General features: G+C 41.6%; 2 protein-coding genes across 6 annotated transcripts in view; one reads left to right on the top strand and one right to left on the bottom strand.

Moving 5' to 3' along the window:
• Positions 1-1,129: 1,129 nt before the first annotated feature.
• On the top strand, positions 1,130-9,467 carry LOC109466263 (guanylate-binding protein 1-like). 5 transcript variants are annotated; one of them, XM_019763955.1, is made up of 11 exons: positions 1,130-1,306; positions 4,264-4,578; positions 4,928-5,230; positions 5,440-5,572; positions 5,730-5,856; positions 6,207-6,382; positions 6,488-6,615; positions 6,733-7,022; positions 7,240-7,435; positions 7,620-7,756; positions 8,060-9,467. In XM_019763955.1, coding segments are annotated over exons 1-11 (2,019 nt in total). In that variant the 5' UTR covers positions 1,130-1,305; the 3' UTR covers positions 8,273-9,467. The 5 variants fall into 5 exon arrangements, with proteins under 5 accessions (XP_019619514.1, XP_019619513.1, XP_019619512.1 ...); XM_019763954.1 differs by having other exon boundaries at positions 1,130-1,300; positions 8,039-9,464; XM_019763953.1 differs by having other exon boundaries at positions 8,039-9,464.
• Positions 9,468-9,753: 286 nt separating this feature from the next.
• The window catches only part of LOC109466264 (THUMP domain-containing protein 3-like), a 7,966-nt gene continuing 986 nt past the window's right edge, over positions 9,754-16,733 (bottom strand). The window contains exons 2-9 of the mRNA XM_019763959.1: positions 15,053-15,136; positions 13,833-14,575; positions 12,882-12,951; positions 12,551-12,666; positions 11,847-11,934; positions 11,661-11,674; positions 11,169-11,292; positions 9,754-10,618 (exon numbers count right to left, since the gene is read on the bottom strand). Of these exons, the coding sequence (XP_019619518.1) occupies positions 10,307-10,618; positions 11,169-11,292; positions 11,661-11,674; positions 11,847-11,934; positions 12,551-12,666; positions 12,882-12,951; positions 13,833-14,575; positions 15,053-15,136 (1,551 nt within the window). The 3' untranslated portion in view covers positions 9,754-10,306. The remainder of the gene's footprint in view (positions 10,619-11,168; positions 11,293-11,660; positions 11,675-11,846; positions 11,935-12,550; positions 12,667-12,881; positions 12,952-13,832; positions 14,576-15,052; positions 15,137-16,733) is intronic.

Raw genomic sequence — 16,733 nt, 5'->3', positions numbered from 1 at the left:
ATGAATGAAGACCTTTATTGTACAAACATACCCGCTGGGTTAGGTACAAAGGGATAACTTGAATACACATATGATGCAACACCTAAAGAAATATTGGAGACCGAACAAACACTTCGAAGTTTCTGTTCCTCTTTTTGCTGTCAGAACATGAGTAGAACCGCGACAAAAATGTTTACTTACTTTTTTGTCTGAGTCAAAAATAGTATTGTAACCCGGATTCCAGTATCAACATTGACATTTTGCATGGCTGGCCATGTATCCATAGTTATGGCTTCACCACAAAGTGGTGAAGACATATTGTGTTCTCTCATGTTTCTTCTCCTCCTCCTTCTCCTCCTTCTCCTCCTGCCATTTCTTTAAATGGATTCATCTCTGCCGTTGTTGGGTCAAATAACACCAAATTTGGCATGAAGGTAGAGTGGGCAAGTACCCCGACGCATTTTTTTTTCATTTTTTTGAAAAATTGTTTTATTTGGGTTTTTTGGCCATTTTCAGGCAAAAAATATACATTTTTGTACATTTTGAGACCTGGGGCCCTGGTACTAAAACCAAATGACCTGAAATTTGGTATGGGGATACCTTGGACATATGTCTACAAAACTTCATTCAAGCTTCCATCATACACCACTTTAAAAGTGGGGAAAATAGGGCTTTTTGGCTATTTTCGGACCAAAAAATCCCCTGTGCCTTAATATTAAATCCGAATGACCTGAAATTCGGTATGGGGATACCTTGGACACATGTCCAAAGAATGTCATTCACGCTTTTGACATATACCACTTCAAAACTGTGCAAAATAGGGCTTTTTTGCTATTTTCGGACCAAAAATGTACATTTTTGGCTCCTGTGCCCTAATATTAAACCTGAATGACCTGAAATTTGGTATGGGGATACCTTGGTCACATGTCCAAAGAATGTCATTCACAATTTTGACATACATCACTTTAAAATTACGTAAAATAGGGCTTTTTGGCTATTTCCGGCATTGGAAGGTTCCATTGCTGCATGGGGGTGTAGACTATTGGCAGCCATCGTGGGATACATCCATTTTCGGTATGGGGGATGTGGTGAAGCCATCGCTGCATTTGCTCTCAAGCAAATGTCGGCCTTTCTAGTTACTGTTAGTATTGTGTCAATAACATTGAACCGGCAGCATATAAAAGGACGAACAAACTGCGCTCCGGTTAGACGAGACAGAACCAGTAGTGACCGGACCGTACTGTCTGGCGAGCGGCAACAAGAGAGGCTAGCGGCAGACTCAGCTATCAGACTGATCCACAGTTTTGGGGTACACGACAAGGTACAAGTAAGGATGCATTCTTAATGCTAATGTGTCTTCATGAACAAAAACCTTGTCTTCTCTCGCTAGTAGCATGCATGCAAGTATGATATCGTCACAATACTACCGGAGCATTGTTCAAACATAGCCTCATGCGGAGAATTTTTTGGGGCCAGCGTAAACCTATTTCTAGGGGCACGGTGGTTTTATTTTCCGGGGGGGGGGGTGTACATCGGGGGGAAAGGTGTACACAACCGCCACACTCCCCCTGAAAACGCTGCTCTCTTGCTGCGCTCGTAGAAACAAAGCTTCCAGCTAGAAGGCCTATAAACTGTGGCTGACATGTAAATAAATCAATTGAAGTTGACGCGGCACTGAATCTGGTGAGATAAAACCTACTGTACTGTATATGCCGTGATTCACGTGCCAATATCTAAAAGACAGCATTCTATCAAAAAATATATCCTCCAGCAAACTTGATAGCTGAAGCAAGGAGCTTAAAAACAGTTAGAAATATGTCTTGTTCACCGTCGGGGCTTTGCAATCTGTATCTGTAATATATATAAAGGGGGAATTCCTATTACGTCATAGGGACTTCCCAGAGGACACCGGGACTGTTGTAGAGGTGTGAAACGTTGGGTGCGACCTTGTCTGTGGTCTTGCTTTCAGCCGTTGTGTACAATGTCTGGGCGTTGACATCTTCTGTCAATTTTTTTTTGTTTTCAACTAATTTTAACTACAAGACATAAAAACTAGGCACTGGCGAACTTGGTCCTAAGTTTGTGGGTCTCAGAACCATGAAATATTTGGACTCTTTGTAGTTTCTGGCTATTGTCAGCCTGGTTGAAACTTCATGTACTATTCTCCCTGTTATTCTCAGCTCTGCTGCTTCACGGCCACATCCCCGCTAGTATGTTACATGTAATTCTTGTCCCGATTATTAAGAAACAAAATCTAAACCCTTCCATTAAGAATAACTACCGCCCAATTGCCATCTCTAGTCCCCTGTTTAAATTGTTTGAATCTGTCCTCCTTGGTCGCCTGCAGGGGTATTTGTCTACTCCAGCGAACCAATTTGGCTTCAAGCAGCATCACGGGACGGACATGTGCATTTTTGCTCTCAAAGAGATCATATCTTATTTTCATAGTCGAGGTTCCCCCGTCTTTGTCTGTTTTCTTGATGCATCTAAAGCATTTGATCGAGTTAATCACTACACATTGTTTAACAAATTGCTCAAGAGAGGGGTACCTGTTTATTTGGTACGAGTTATTGTGTGTTGGTTCAGCCGTTTGTCATTTAACGTGCGCTGGGGGAAGACCGTCGGACAGTTTTAGCTCCAGTAACGGTGTCCCCCAGGGGAGCTTGCTATCCCCCTCACTTTACATGGCAGACGTTAGTGTGATGTTGAAGAACACAAATGTTGGTTGTTTTATTGGCAAGGTTAATGTTAACCACCTCCTGTACGCAGATGATATCTGCCTGATTTGTCCTTCTGCGAAAGCCTTGCAGAAGCTAATTAACACATGTGAGGCCTTTGGAGTCGAGAATGATGTTATTTTTTGTAATAAGAAAACCAACTGCATGTATTTCCCATGCCCACGATTACTCCTATGTAGCGAACCTCCCTCTGTTACACTGTATGGCACCTCTCTGGATTACGTTCCTTCTGTTACATACTTAGGCGTACAGATAACCTACAACTTGTCCGATGATACATCCATCCGTAATGCAACAAGACAACTCTACACCAAAGCTAACTCTTTATGCCGTAAATTCAGTAATTGTGCAACAGAGGTTAAACGCATACTTTTTATGTCCCACTGTTCGTCCATTTATTGTTCGCAGCTGTGGATCAGGCACAGTGTTGGTGTGCTTCAGCGTTTTAAGACTGCGTACCACGACGCTCTTGAAATGCTGATGAACCAGCCTAGGTGGTGTAGTAACAGTCAGTTATGTACACACTTACGTATCGATACCTTTGACGCCAGATGGCGCAAATTCTGCTACTCATTTGTCCAGCGCCTTCTCACATCGAGAAATAGTATTGTATGTGCGCTTTGCCATTCGGAAGTGTTTACTCGGAGCCTCTTCTGGCCGCACTTTTTAAACATCTGTATGTGATTTGTGTATTTGTACTTGTTGTTGTATTGTACCTGTTTTTATATGGGCCTCTGGCCTGAGGCAAAGAATAAAAAAAAATAAATAAATAAATGAAACTTCATTGTTGCTTTGTTTGTGGAATTGGTGTACATGTGTCGATAATGTACTACAGACAGCTGTCTATTCCCAAACCTGTCTGTAGTACATTATCGACACAACTCTCAAATGTAGTGCAGTTAGTCAGTCAGTCAGTCAGTCAATGCAGTGCAGTGTGCACGCTGTCCATCAACGGCTTCCTTCTGACAACTTGTTTACTTCTATACAAACAGTATATCGGTTTTTCCGAAATCTTACCTGTTAGGCATTCTATCATGAACAGTGTTTTTCCTGTTACATCGCTTTTTGGGCTAATGTCCAAATACCAGCAAGACTACTTAACTGACTGCCAAAGGCTCTATGATAATTCTATCTTACCCCCTCTTCACCCTGAATAACCATCAAGCCACAAGTCCAACCCTCGAGTCAATATTGTACTAGTAGCATAAGAGGACGTACTCTCTATTTATAATTAAGTTACTGATGATTCCACGACCTCATACCTCTGCCAAATGATGGTAACCGTTACGACTGATGTATTGTAAATTTTTCTAATTGATTGTAAATTTTTCTGATTGATTATGCAACCAAGGTCATCATTTCCATAAGTTATATCTGATTCAATTAATCATCTCCACTTAGATAGCAGTTGTCAAACAAGTTAGCAAATAATGCCATTCTAGCATTTCCGCATCAGTTATAAAATGGAGTTATGCGCTTGGATTCACAGCAAATCTTCATTGAGCGTATCTACAGCCTTCTTAGACTTATTCTATCCTTTCAACAGTGGCCATCGCCATGGAGGTTGAGGAAGGTTACCCACAACCAACGAAGGTTGAACTTTCCCTACGTAACAAGCTGTACATCAAGATCAGTGAACATTTGTCGGAAGATGAAGTGAAAAGCTTGCGACAATCGATGATAACTGACAACCATATTGCCAGGGGAAGAGTTGAGAACGCAAAGCCCCATGAAATGTTCAACATGTTGGAAGCTGATGGCAAAATTGGTAGGGAAAATCTTGGTTTACTGAAGGAATTACTGAAAGCCCTTGGAAAAGGAACGCTAGCAATGGAAGCTGAGGATGTGGAAGAGGAAGAGGGTAAGGACATTTCACACGTTACAACAGAGGTGAAATTTTGTTCTTCCTGGCCATGAAACCTCGGGCTGAGAAGAAGACTGAGATGATTTTGTGCAATAAGTGACCATTTGAGATCTGGCAACAAAAATTGTAATTGTATATTGCGCCTTTTATAATGAAGCATCTGAGCTCAGATCACTCATATAATAAGTCCTCGTCCTCAATTTACTTGGCTTGCTGTGGCTTGTGATGTAGCACACGTAGCTAGTCAATGTAAGGGGAAAAATCAAAAGAGAGACAAATGAAACCCATGCTTAATAGAGAGAAAACAGCCTTTCACATACATGTATTTCATTGCATTCATTAACAGGACGGGTCATGGATGGTCCGATCAAGCTAACATCAACTCGGGAGGTGAACAACCGGAGACAGATCTACATCTCACCTGCAGCGGAGAAAATCCTCTCCAGCCTCCCGCCTCGCTCCGTCGATGTTGTGTCGGTTGTAGGGCCGATGAGGAAAGGGAAGTCCCATATGGCAAATCTCCTATGCAAAAAGAAGTCTGGATTCCCTCTTGGAGACGACATGGAATCGAAAACAAAGGATTTCTGGTTCTGGATCCGTCCCCATCCGGTTCAGACTGGTCGCTATCTCATGGTTGTTGACACTGAAGGTAATAATAAGAGCGTTTTCTCAAGAGCGCCAACATATCGCAGTGGCGACTATATGTTTGCTTATTATGTTGCAAATCTATACAGCAAATGCGAACTGTCGAGTGCAAATGAATTTTCCAAAGTCCGGCATTACTCTATGGCATGCATATCAAATTATTATTTTCCACCCTGACAATTAATATGAATGAATGGCAACATATGATTGCAGGTCTGGGTGACTACTGTGATGAGGAACAGAGAGATAAAGACACCAAGTATCTGGTTTTGGCCACCCTCATCTCCAACCACCTGGTTTTCAACCTCCAGGGGAACCCAGACAGTGGCTTTGTGACTAATCTGAGGTATGTCTTCTGCGGTTATTTTCTCATCTGCCTAAACAATTCGATAATTACGTCACCTAACAACGTACTATCTAACATGTTGATAGACGGATATTTTACCATCCTTTCAAAATTCCGACCAGGCACAAGTACAAGGAATTTTATTCTACCATTTCAGACTCATGGGAGACCTCGCAGAACGTATCCGTGTTCAAAGAGATGGTGGCGACGAGGGACAAAATCTTGGTCAGCACTTCCCCGAGCTGTGGGTGGCCGTGCAAGACACTCACCTGAAAACACCTCAAGTACGTGCCTGATGAAATGTCGAGGGCTAAGGGTCCTAGAGGTCCTTTTCTCTAATACCACAAATTCAGACATAGCTTTCTATCTCATTTATTTACTACGTAAATTTATTTTCACTGGAAAACGTGATAACTGAAAAAGTCGTGATGACTCTTTCTCTAATAGTTATCCCATTTTTTCTCCATATAAGAATTCCATGTAACTTTATATGGAAAAAATGAGATAACATACATATCCTTATCTCATTTTTTCCAGTTCGAATGGAATTCTTATATGGTGAATGTTAGCGACAGGCCAGCCTCACTTGCATCGATATGCAGCTTATTTATTAATATTTTGTGACATATTGTAGAAATACGGAAGACGCCTAACCCCTGACGAGTTCCTGGAACTCTTGTTGGAGCACAAAGATGGCCACACAACTGCGATCAACTCCCACAACAACATGACGTCTGCAGTGAAGGCCTTCTTCCCAAAGCGGCATCTCCGACTGATCCCTGCACCGTCCATAAACTCGGACGTCTTGAGGTACACACTTCCAAGCATAACAGATATTTCTGACAGACACTCATTTCTCTCACGAACATTGAGGAACACTGCTGCACACTGCAGATATTTTTCTGTGAATTTCAGCAACCTTGGCAGCGTAGCGGACAGCGCTCTACAGACGGAGTACAAAGATGCTACTGGAAACTTCACCCGTGAGATCTGGAACTCCGGCCAGGTCAAGAGGGTCAACGGAGAGGACGTAAAAACCACAGGTATGTGATTTGGCGTGGTTCGGAAATTTTCCCATAGCAGCACTTCTCATACTCATTTAATGTATCTGTTACCACGACCATATGAACTCATAGCAATGGCCTTGCCACATCCTCTAGGTCTTCTTCACATCATGCGGTACTATATCGACGCCATCAACGACCCGAACGCCATGCCGTCTGTTCTTGGTGCATACGAGGCTATGGCGGAAGGAGAGTGCCGCCGGGCTTCAGAGGAACAGATGAAGACGTTCCAGAAAACTGTTGAGGAAACAGTGAAACCGCTCATGCCGACTGACGAGGCAACCTGCAACAGGAGAATCCAGGCTGCTGTGGACAACGCCGTCGCCAGGATGTCTGCAGACGTGGGGAAGTGGGACAAAGATGGGACATGGAAGAGGCGTCTCCAGGTAAATGTCCTTTATTAGATGTGTGACCAGTTGACCTGTGTGTACATAAGTCACCCCATGCAATGTAGAAGCTATCATCAACATAGTACATCATTGTTTTTGCCAACGCAATAATTTCATAGCTATGCTGAGGTGACAAATGCAAAGGTTAGATGAACATAGGTTTTGCTGACTTACAAAGTGAAACTCATGCAGTGGTCTGTTCCTCTCATTTCAGGCGAAGCTCAATAAGGAACGCCTTGACTTGCTCAATCTTAACAGCGCTAAGTCTAAGGATCTCTGCGAGACGATCCTGAAAAAAGTCGACCTTCCCGTTCGACTGAAAGTGGGAAGGGGAGTGTACAATGGAATCGGTGGATTCAATACATACGCAAAGGACATGGAGGACGTGTACAGAGCCTACAGGCAAAAAGGTGAGTGTTTTGGACGACTGGCTCAGTCGAAACACAGTTTTATGACTTTAATTTGTGTTATTTTACCCCGAAAGAGTGAGGTATTGTAACATCACACGCTTTTAGCAGGTTTCCGTGCAGTGCAGTTACAGCATGTTACAGCCAGAAAGGACCATCTCTCATAGCGTTTTTGTTGTATATCTAGCTTCTGGAAAAGGCCCAGCAGTTGAGAAAGTGTTGGAGACCTTCCGTGCCACGGAGACGACAAGGAGGAACGCGATCATGGACACAGACAAGAAGCTGGTGGAGGAAGACCGCCGAGTTAAGGAAGAACAGAGAAAGGTGAGATCACCTCAGGCTCTTATTGCAATAGAATGGGGACTGTACCATTGTCATGAACTGTCAAAAATGACCAATATATAGTATTACCTGAATTCGAACATAGTTAGGTAAATTGGGCAGGGAAACTGAACCGCTGTCAGCATTTTCATTTTGGGGGGATATCCCTAATTTTTTTACACAAAAATGGTTAAGTGTCTGCAAATAACCTTGATCTTTTGGTTGAACGTCTTTTCAAGAATGCACATCCCTAGGTAGTACTAACCTTTGATGATTTATCGATAGAAACAAGAGGCCAAGGCAGCAGCAGAAAGGGCCGCTGAAAAGGAGAGGCTGGCAAGGGCTGAAGCGGCGAAGGCTGAGGCCGAGAGAGCTGCTGAAGAAGCCAAGAGACGAGTGGCAGAGGTGGAAGCGAAGAGACAAGAAGCTTTGGCTGAAGCTGCCAGGCAGGCACAGAGGGCGGCGGAGGAAAGGGCACGGAGAAAGGAAAGAAAGTATTTTCTGGGAATCCCATATTGATAAAACACATTCTTCGTGTCTATTGAACATGTTATCTTGAGAAAGTAGCTAAAGGAAACAGTACTAGTGACCCGTGTTTAATAGTATGGCCACTGCGTGTTTTTCGGTGGTTTGAAAAACTATACAGCAACAAAGGTCGACACGAGTAGCTTATTACTCAACATAGTTCTAATAAAGTTAATGTTGAATATATAATGAAACTGAGAGGGGTTAGGCGAATTGTTCTCGTCAAATAGAAAGCTTGTGTGTTACGTCGAAGGACGGTTATACCGGCTATACCGATACGATCAAGACTTGGCATCATGTATGTATTTACGTTTGCATAAAATACGTTAACAGAGCCTCGATAATACGTCGAACATTGTGTGATTATGAAATGCAACAAGACACACGTGCACTGATTTGTGAAAGCTGAATGATTCTGGTGAAAACATGCCCATTTACCTGTTTGTATACTTTGTTGGACTTGCACTTACACCTCTATCGCTGCTTGATCTAGCCACAGATATTTCATGTAACCGTTTGGGCACAAATAATTAGCAAATGAAAATTTTGCTAATAGAAAGGATTGTAAATGTAAGGCATTTACACATGGTCATCACCATGCATAAGATTTACGAAAGCACTAAACATGTCATGGAGGTATGAGATCGCCGAACTCTAGTTTATTTCAGACCATTATTGATCTTAACATTCTTGTCGGGCTGGTAATTGTTTACACATATCCAGGTATAGCAGAAATGTAATATGTAATGGTTCACCAAAACCGGCATGATACGTATTCTCCTATTTGCTATTACTAACTTCAAGTTTGAGCGATTCAATCGTTATGAGAAGAAAACGAAAATCTAGGATGTAACATTACAAGTAGGATGGGACCCAAGGTGACTGCTTTCAGTCAATACACAACTCCAATGCTGAAATTTGGCTAGGTTTCACATCTTGACTAGTTTTATCGTATAAACAAAAAAAATTTCAAGGTTTAGTTTTTTCATTTCACGCACACAATGCGTCACACCTTTACAACAGTTCGAGGTGTTCTCTGGAAAGGCGGAAGTCCCGAATACGTCATCATGAATTGTCACAGGAAAGTCCCGACAGTCTCGATGACGTAATAGGAAAACTCTGCTGTAAGACTCATCGTGGTGTGATGTTAAACTATGTAATATCTGGTACCTGTTTAAAGTTTAAACCTTTAATCCAACACAAAGAATTGTTCTCACCTAGAGCTTTTGACGGTTTCGAAAATTTTTTTCGAGCATTGCGGAGCGAAAATCCGGATGGTACCCAGGCTAGTTACAAGCTATTGTTCAGCCAAACTGTTCATAAAATTGTTATATTAGATGCTGTATCATACGCATTTTGTATATTTCTAAATTTGTGCAATGTGTACCATATACATTTTTATGTGCTGATGCTGCTACTTGTGTATACACTTCTTATTTAATAAGTTTTGAATTAAAGAGACAAATGCAAAAATCATTTTTGACTGCATGTGATTATGTGCATTTTTCTTCTCTAATCTGGAAAATAATCAGAATGTGGAAACCTGACTTAAAATCGATATTAGAATTAAAAAACACAAAAATACTCATTTTTACATTATATCATTACCAAATACAGTAATCACAATGGCAAGATATGATGGCACTATTTTCCATTACTTGAATTATACTGCAACATCTGCTTGTAGATGTACTAAAACATACATGTACATGGGATTATGTAGCAGATGCATGTATTGTTAACTCTACAGTTGACAATTATGAGAATGACAGCAAAAAGGAAATCATTCCCTTTATTGCTGTGTAGATGTGTTTGACATATATTTGCTATTAGAAGCCTCCCCAGTGAGTTTTCCCAAAGCCTCTTCCATCTCCACCCCTGATTGGCTCTTGCACAATATCATTCCTGGGTAGGCTGTTCTCTGATTGGCTCTCCGACCCTCTCATTCCTGGGTAGGCTGTTCTGTGATTGGCTCTCCCACCCTCTCATTCCTGGCTAGGCTGTTCTGTGATTGGCTCTCCTGCCCTCTCAATCCTGGGTAGGCTGTTCTGTGATTGGCTCTCCCTGGGTAGGCTGTTCTGTGATTGGCTCCCCCTGGGTAGGCTGTTCTGTGATTGGCTCCCCCTGAGTAGGCTGTTCTGTGATTGGCTCCCCCACCCTCTCACTCCTGGGTATCCCCATCTTCTTCTGTTTCCGTTTGCTGGAGAGTAGTTCGTGCTCTAGGAACTTTGGGAAGGGATTGTTGGTCCGCTTCAGCTGGTAGATGGCGGCGTCCAGTCCTCCCATCTTGATGAAAAGCACCAACTTCTTGTTCCACAAGGAGTCATACTCGGCTAATACCTAAAAAAACAAATAAATAGAAATAAGAATACTACAGATAGGTGAAGGCAAAGTTAGTCCTATAGCGTTTTTGAGACCATACGGATAAAAATCAGCATGTAAAGAGATGGAAAGAGATGTCAATAAAATAAGCTTATTCTACCAGCAAAATGCAGGAAACAGTATTTAAGAGATTCAAAATTTCAAATTTTCATGGGGAAGCTTGTCTCTGGACCCCAGCTGTTCTGTTTGGTGCTCATCAAACAAAATTGAGATGACAGAAAAAAAACTCTGGGCTGGCTAGAGCACTGGTCAGTTCAATCTGTGGTTCAAATGAACATGTAACACATAAGAATACTGTAAATCACTTTATATTTGCAGTAGCAAAATCTTGTGGTCTGAGAAAAATGGACATGTTTGTGGAACTATATATTCGCGGTGGTGGCAGGTGCAGCAAAAGAAAGTTGGCAAATTATTTGTTCACGGTTATGATAACTTCGCGGTACAGAAGTGGCTGCGGAAGTACTGTGAAAAAAATGTAATTTACAGTATGTGCAGTCCCTGGACCAACCTTGTTCAGACATTTCTTGTCCTCTGTGAGGAGTACAGCCCTGCCTGTAGGGAAACGACAGACCCTGGCCATGTCACGGACTGTCCTCCGGTACAGCTCCCAGTTCCCCTGCTTAGAACCATGTCTGTCGGAAAACAGGTCAATCAAACAATCAGTACTCTTCCTCAATGAATAAACTTTAAGCCAAACCAATTTAATTCGTTGGTTCTTGGATTTTTTTCTTCAGAAAAAATCTGAAGCGAGAGGACAAAAAAAAAATAAAAACAAGTCTAGGCATCCTATTATAGCTCCAAATGCTACAATAGGAGGCTCCGAGCCATGAAGTCAACACAAAAGGCTGGGTTAATGTTTAAACAATGAATTTTGAACTTTCAATCAAATCACTGCATTGATAGATGGAAAACATCAACATTATTCATTGGAAACTCTATAGCTACTATGGATATCAAGGGCAAGTCTGTTTCATGGTAAAATGAAGATAAAACTGCTCACCGTTTTCCAAATGGCTGTCACAAACAGGTGCATGGATGTAGAAAAAAAATACAACATTACTATTCCAATAAGAGGAAACAGAGCAAAAACAATATGTTTTCCTTCCGTAAACATAAATACAACAAAGATGAAGTTTCAGGCTAACATTTTAAAATCTCAAAGCTATACATATAACCCAGCACTGACCATGTCAGTTATGAAGACGTCCACAGACTCAGTCCTGAGTGGGAGGTTCCCTACATCCCACCTCAGGGTGTCTACAGGCAGGACTCCTCTGGAGAATACAACATGTACAGTATGAAAGGAAGCTTGTAGTACATAGACTACAAGCAAAACTATCATAGAGTTCCATCACAGAAGTAATAACCTCCAAGAAGATGCTATGGTGCAAGGGGAGTCTATATTGGCTGCCTGTATCAATTGGCCTCTTGTAACCATTAGCTGCTCAGGAAGAGGCCAAAACATGTAACATTACACATACTACAGTTGGCCAATAAAGACTCCACTTGCCTCACTGCTTGGAGATTACAAAAGTACGCACCGAAGTACAATGTACCTATTTAGGCTTCAGAGATCGAATGTGACAAGTCTCACTGGGTCAGTCTACTGAGGAAGACCAGAGTGACTGGTCAAAGGCTCTAGGTGAGAACCATTCTTTGTGTTGGATCAAATTTTTTAACTTTAAACATACCTATCAGTACAAAAATAACATCTTGCTTCTTGTTTCTGTGCTGTTTTAAATGCCCCAAGTATGAAATACTGAGTGCAAATGTGCTAACATGGGCCAGTATAGATGGTAATAACATTTAAAGATTGACTTATTTTCAGAATATGTCCAGTTTTGCCAGCCTGAAATCGCATTGGAAGCCTTTAAGACTGTCATGACTTACTGTCCCTTCCTCCTCCTCTGGTTGTTAATAGTAGCGATGTTAGCCCTGGTGCGAGGACAGGCACACTCATGGTTGTCTCCTGACAGGTGCAGACACTGTCGGTACTCTAGACCACCCTACATTGTACATGTATGAACAAACTGGCTATTAACTTCACACAGTTGGTTAACATGGTGAGATAGGTCATTTGGAGTGAAATTGACAAAATGAATCATGATGTCTCCTTCCCTGGAGGTAATAAAAAAACTTTCTGTCCAGTGTGCCCAATGAAGAATAAAAGAGCAGTAAGATTACAGGCAAGGTATTATGCCGAGCCTCTAGCCTTATTCACCTCGATAGAGATAGCCCCACTTCCACACATCGGGTCACAAATAACTTCTCCAGGCTGTACATTGGCTATCCTGCAAAATCAGGAAGACAAGTTAAACTTTTAAACACTTTCAAATCATTCTTTAGGCCACACCAATTTAATTTCTTGGTTAACGGATTTTTCTAGAAAAATAATGGAGCGGGTGGGCGAAAAAAATAAAAAATAAAAGCAGGCATAGGCATCCTCTTATGGCCCAAAATGGTACGATAGGAGCCATGAAGTCAACACACCAGGCAGGTTCAAAATTTAAACAATGAATTTTGAACTTTTAATGGTAGCACTGCATTGAAAGATGGAATAACTGTAATAACTAGGAAGATAAGGACTGTTTTCAACTGTTCAGGGCAAAATATGAGCATTTTGCAGTTGATTCTAAATTTTTATTTTTATTTGCAAATCAGAAAAAAACGAAGCGGTGAATCCGTTAACCAAGAAATTAAATTGGTGTGGCCTTAGTTAACACATTTAAGCCAGATGATTACAAAGTTATATCAATGGCTACTTAATTTTTTTTTCTTTTGAACAAATCATTCCATACCAGGGAACAGTTTGCCATGCTTTCCAGCTGCTTTCTGAAGCCTAATAGAGGCTAGTGCCACCCTCTTTTTTTCCTTTTTTTCATTGTTAGCCAATGAGATAAAGTTGAGACGCTTTTTTTCCTTTTTTTGTTAGCCAATAAGATAAAATTGAGACCCTTTTTTCGTTAGTCAATGAGATAAAGTTGAGACACTTTTTTTTCCTTTTTTTTGTTAGCCAATGAGATAAAGTTGAGACACTTTTTTTCCTTTTTTCGTTAGCCAATGAGATAAAGTTGAGACACTTTTTTTCCTTTTTTCGTTAGCCAATGAGATAAAGTTGAGACACTTTTTTTCCTTTTTTCGTTAGCCAATGAGATAAAGTTAAGACACTAACCTGAGCATACTGTATACAATAGTGGACCTGAGAGTAGTTGGTCCAAAGTGTTGTATGTTCCTCCTGTGTAGACTCTCCTTAGTCAGGGCTATCATCACTGTCACCTGGTCACCGTAGATGTTCAACACCACCTCGATGTCGAACTTAGTCAGGTCCACGGGCCAGCGCAAGTCGTCGTTGATCCCTCCGCCGAAGTACCGCGCGGCGTCCATGGACGTGAAGCAGTGCTTGGCGCCTCCTCGGTTGCAGGTTACTCGGAACTTAGGCTTCAGCGGGCCATGGTTTTCAGCTTCTGGAGGTACAGCGCTTGTGCTCTTATCTTGGCCATCACTTGAAGGATCTCTACAAGGAGAAGACGTGTCTTCCTCGACCTTAGTGACTTCGTTCTGAACATCACTGCTAGTTTGTACATCTTCCTGTGGTGGTAAAATTGCAGTTTCAGAGATTCCTTCTTTCAGGACTGCTACTTTGGTTGTGGAAGAAGAGTCGGACAGAGCCTCTGGTGGTACTAACGATTCTGCATCTTCTTCATTGTCTTGTCTGTCCATCAACTCTCTCGAGATGATGTTGTCGTATCTCTCCAGCATCTTGGCCGTGTCTTTGAAGGACTCCTTGACTTTTTGCTTCTTCCTGGGAGGACCTGGCTCATGTGGGAAGGTGCCTGTGAAGGTTTTCCAGGCACACACTGGAGGACCCCAGTCAAAGGTCTTTGCAAGCTGGTAGAAGTGTGTAAGTACTGCATCCTGTGGAAAGGTACAGTAAAAGAACATATATGGGTAATGGGTGCCTGCTATTTTGATGTCATAAAATTTACACAGGGAACGATAATATCAAGTGTACTGTAAATCACTTATGTTCATGATAGCAACAGTTCCCGGTCTGAGAAAAATGGCCATGTTTGCAAATTTATATGTTCACAGTAGCGGCAGGTGCAGCAAAAAGAAAGTCGGCAAATTATTTCTTCACAGTAATGATAAGGTTGTGGTACAGAAGTGACCGTGGAAGCTGCGAATATAAAACTACTGCAAATATAAAGTGAGTTACAGTATCTTGGTGCCTGCTCTTTTGCTATAATAAAATGTACACAGGAAGCAATTATGTAAAGTTAATAAGATCATTGCCATTTATCTTATGATTTACAGAGAAGTGAGAGAACAGTCTACTCTAAAACGATGGTAAGTATTGGCAACATTTAAGTCTCACAATCTACAAGATATTACCTTGTCAGTGTCTGTTGACAGACCCTCCTTCTCAAAGTCTGCTACAACCACGTGGAGATTCTCCAAGGTCCGCAGACTTTGGATCTGTGGTGGTATGAAACACATATATAATTTATACAAGATGCAAGATTCCATGATCTATCACAATACATTGTATATTGTACATTGTAAATACCTGTATAATGCCATTACCAGTATCTTTGAATAGGCGAGATATGGCGCTGCGCTTCCTCTATTCTTCTTGCTGATTGGCCGTTGGGATTTGATTGGGTTAACTCAATTACTTGACAGTGTGAACTGCATTCAAGTGTTTTGGTAGGTATGTCAAGCTTTCCTGCTCCAGCATTGGAATGCAGGGCATAAACGCTTCTTTTTATCTTGAAAATCAACAGTTTGCATTATGCAATTAAAAATCCTACCCAATAAATTATGTAGGGGATAGCTACGCAACTGTTGCATAATTTCTTAGTTATATGTCATACTTTAGTTATATCAATATAAAGCATAGTTTTCCCTTGTATTTCTGCTTTCCCTGCCATGTCGCAAAATGTGGTGAAGCCATGCTGAATTTGCCCCAAAGCAAATGTCGGCCTTTCTAGTAAATTTTGAAATCTCCTTGGCTAACACGTGTTCAGAGGAAAAGTATGGAAGGGGGGGGGGGGGCGTCGTCACTGAATGACATCCAGTAAATTTCTAGCGGGGACCAATCAGAGGGCTGCTGAATAATTTGAATAATTTATTAAGGCCCACGGACGCGGTTCTTTCACTTGTAAAGTAGCCAATTACCACCGGGCCGGTGGCACACGATGGGCGAAAACATGTATTTCACACCCATTGTACGTCGACATAAAGCGCTTATACATTAAAACAGAATTTTCGTAGGACTGCCATTACTTTAGTTTGCAGCATGTGTATTGAGAACGAGTATCTTCATAATTCTGCTGGCTGTTTGTAGAAGAACGGCAAAATAAAACAGTTTTCAATACCAACACGACTTAGCAGATAACACGTAATGAAGCCCACTTTTTACGCAGATTGTAGCACTACGTAATGTTACACAAACTAACAGTAGATGTTTTAAGGAATTCACAGAAATGACAATGATAGATAATGTAACGCATATACATTATACAGCACAAAATAAAGAGTAACAGTAATGTAGTCGTCTTTGGCCGGGTATGGCAAGTTATAGTACGTACATGTATCGGTTCAATCAGAGACATTGTCCTGTATAATGTCCTTGGTTCAATCTTTAACGGGTAAGTTGACAGCAACAAGCAAGTTGCATAGGTTCTATTTCTTTTGTAGCTCACTTGCGTCTAGATTTGGGACGAACCCATGTTACTTTTTCGCCGCAGTTTTTTTATGTAGTGGTTACTTCGACAGCCTTTCCGCTGACGCAAACATACTAGTTTGAGGTTCCACAGTTCTTACAACGTTAGCGCTTGAAGTGGTGTTTTCCAAGTTTGTTGGTCTGGTGATGTTGTCTTTGTTGGCTTGTTGTCTGTCATTTCCCTCCATGGCCATTTTTATGTTTGGCGGCCCGTCTTCGATGGGTTGGGTTTGTTTGGTTCACAAATCTCGGCTTCGCTAAGATCCGTTCCTTCCCGTACCGTAGTGGTCGCTCGCTCCATTAGCGCTAGTGCAGCCACATTTGAATGTGTAAAACTTAATGTCTACA

Source organism: Branchiostoma belcheri, unplaced genomic scaffold (genome assembly GCF_001625305.1).
Source record: "Branchiostoma belcheri isolate BF01 breed outbred unplaced genomic scaffold, Haploidv18h27 scaffold161, whole genome shotgun sequence".
In the NCBI taxonomy this organism is placed as follows: Eukaryota; Metazoa; Chordata; class Leptocardii; order Amphioxiformes; family Branchiostomatidae; genus Branchiostoma; species Branchiostoma belcheri.
Note: the sequence above shows the minus strand (reverse complement) of the source record. Positions and strands in the feature narration are given on the sequence as shown.

Excerpts from the sequence above, each read along its gene's own strand:
- LOC109466263 (XM_019763953.1), top strand. Across the intron at positions 6,616-6,732 it reads AGAGGACGTAAAAACCACAG|GTCTTCTTCACATCATGCGG; the intron begins GTATGTGATTTG and ends CACATCCTCTAG. Across the intron at positions 7,757-8,038 it reads TTAAGGAAGAACAGAGAAAG|AAACAAGAGGCCAAGGCAGC; the intron begins GTGAGATCACCT and ends ATTTATCGATAG.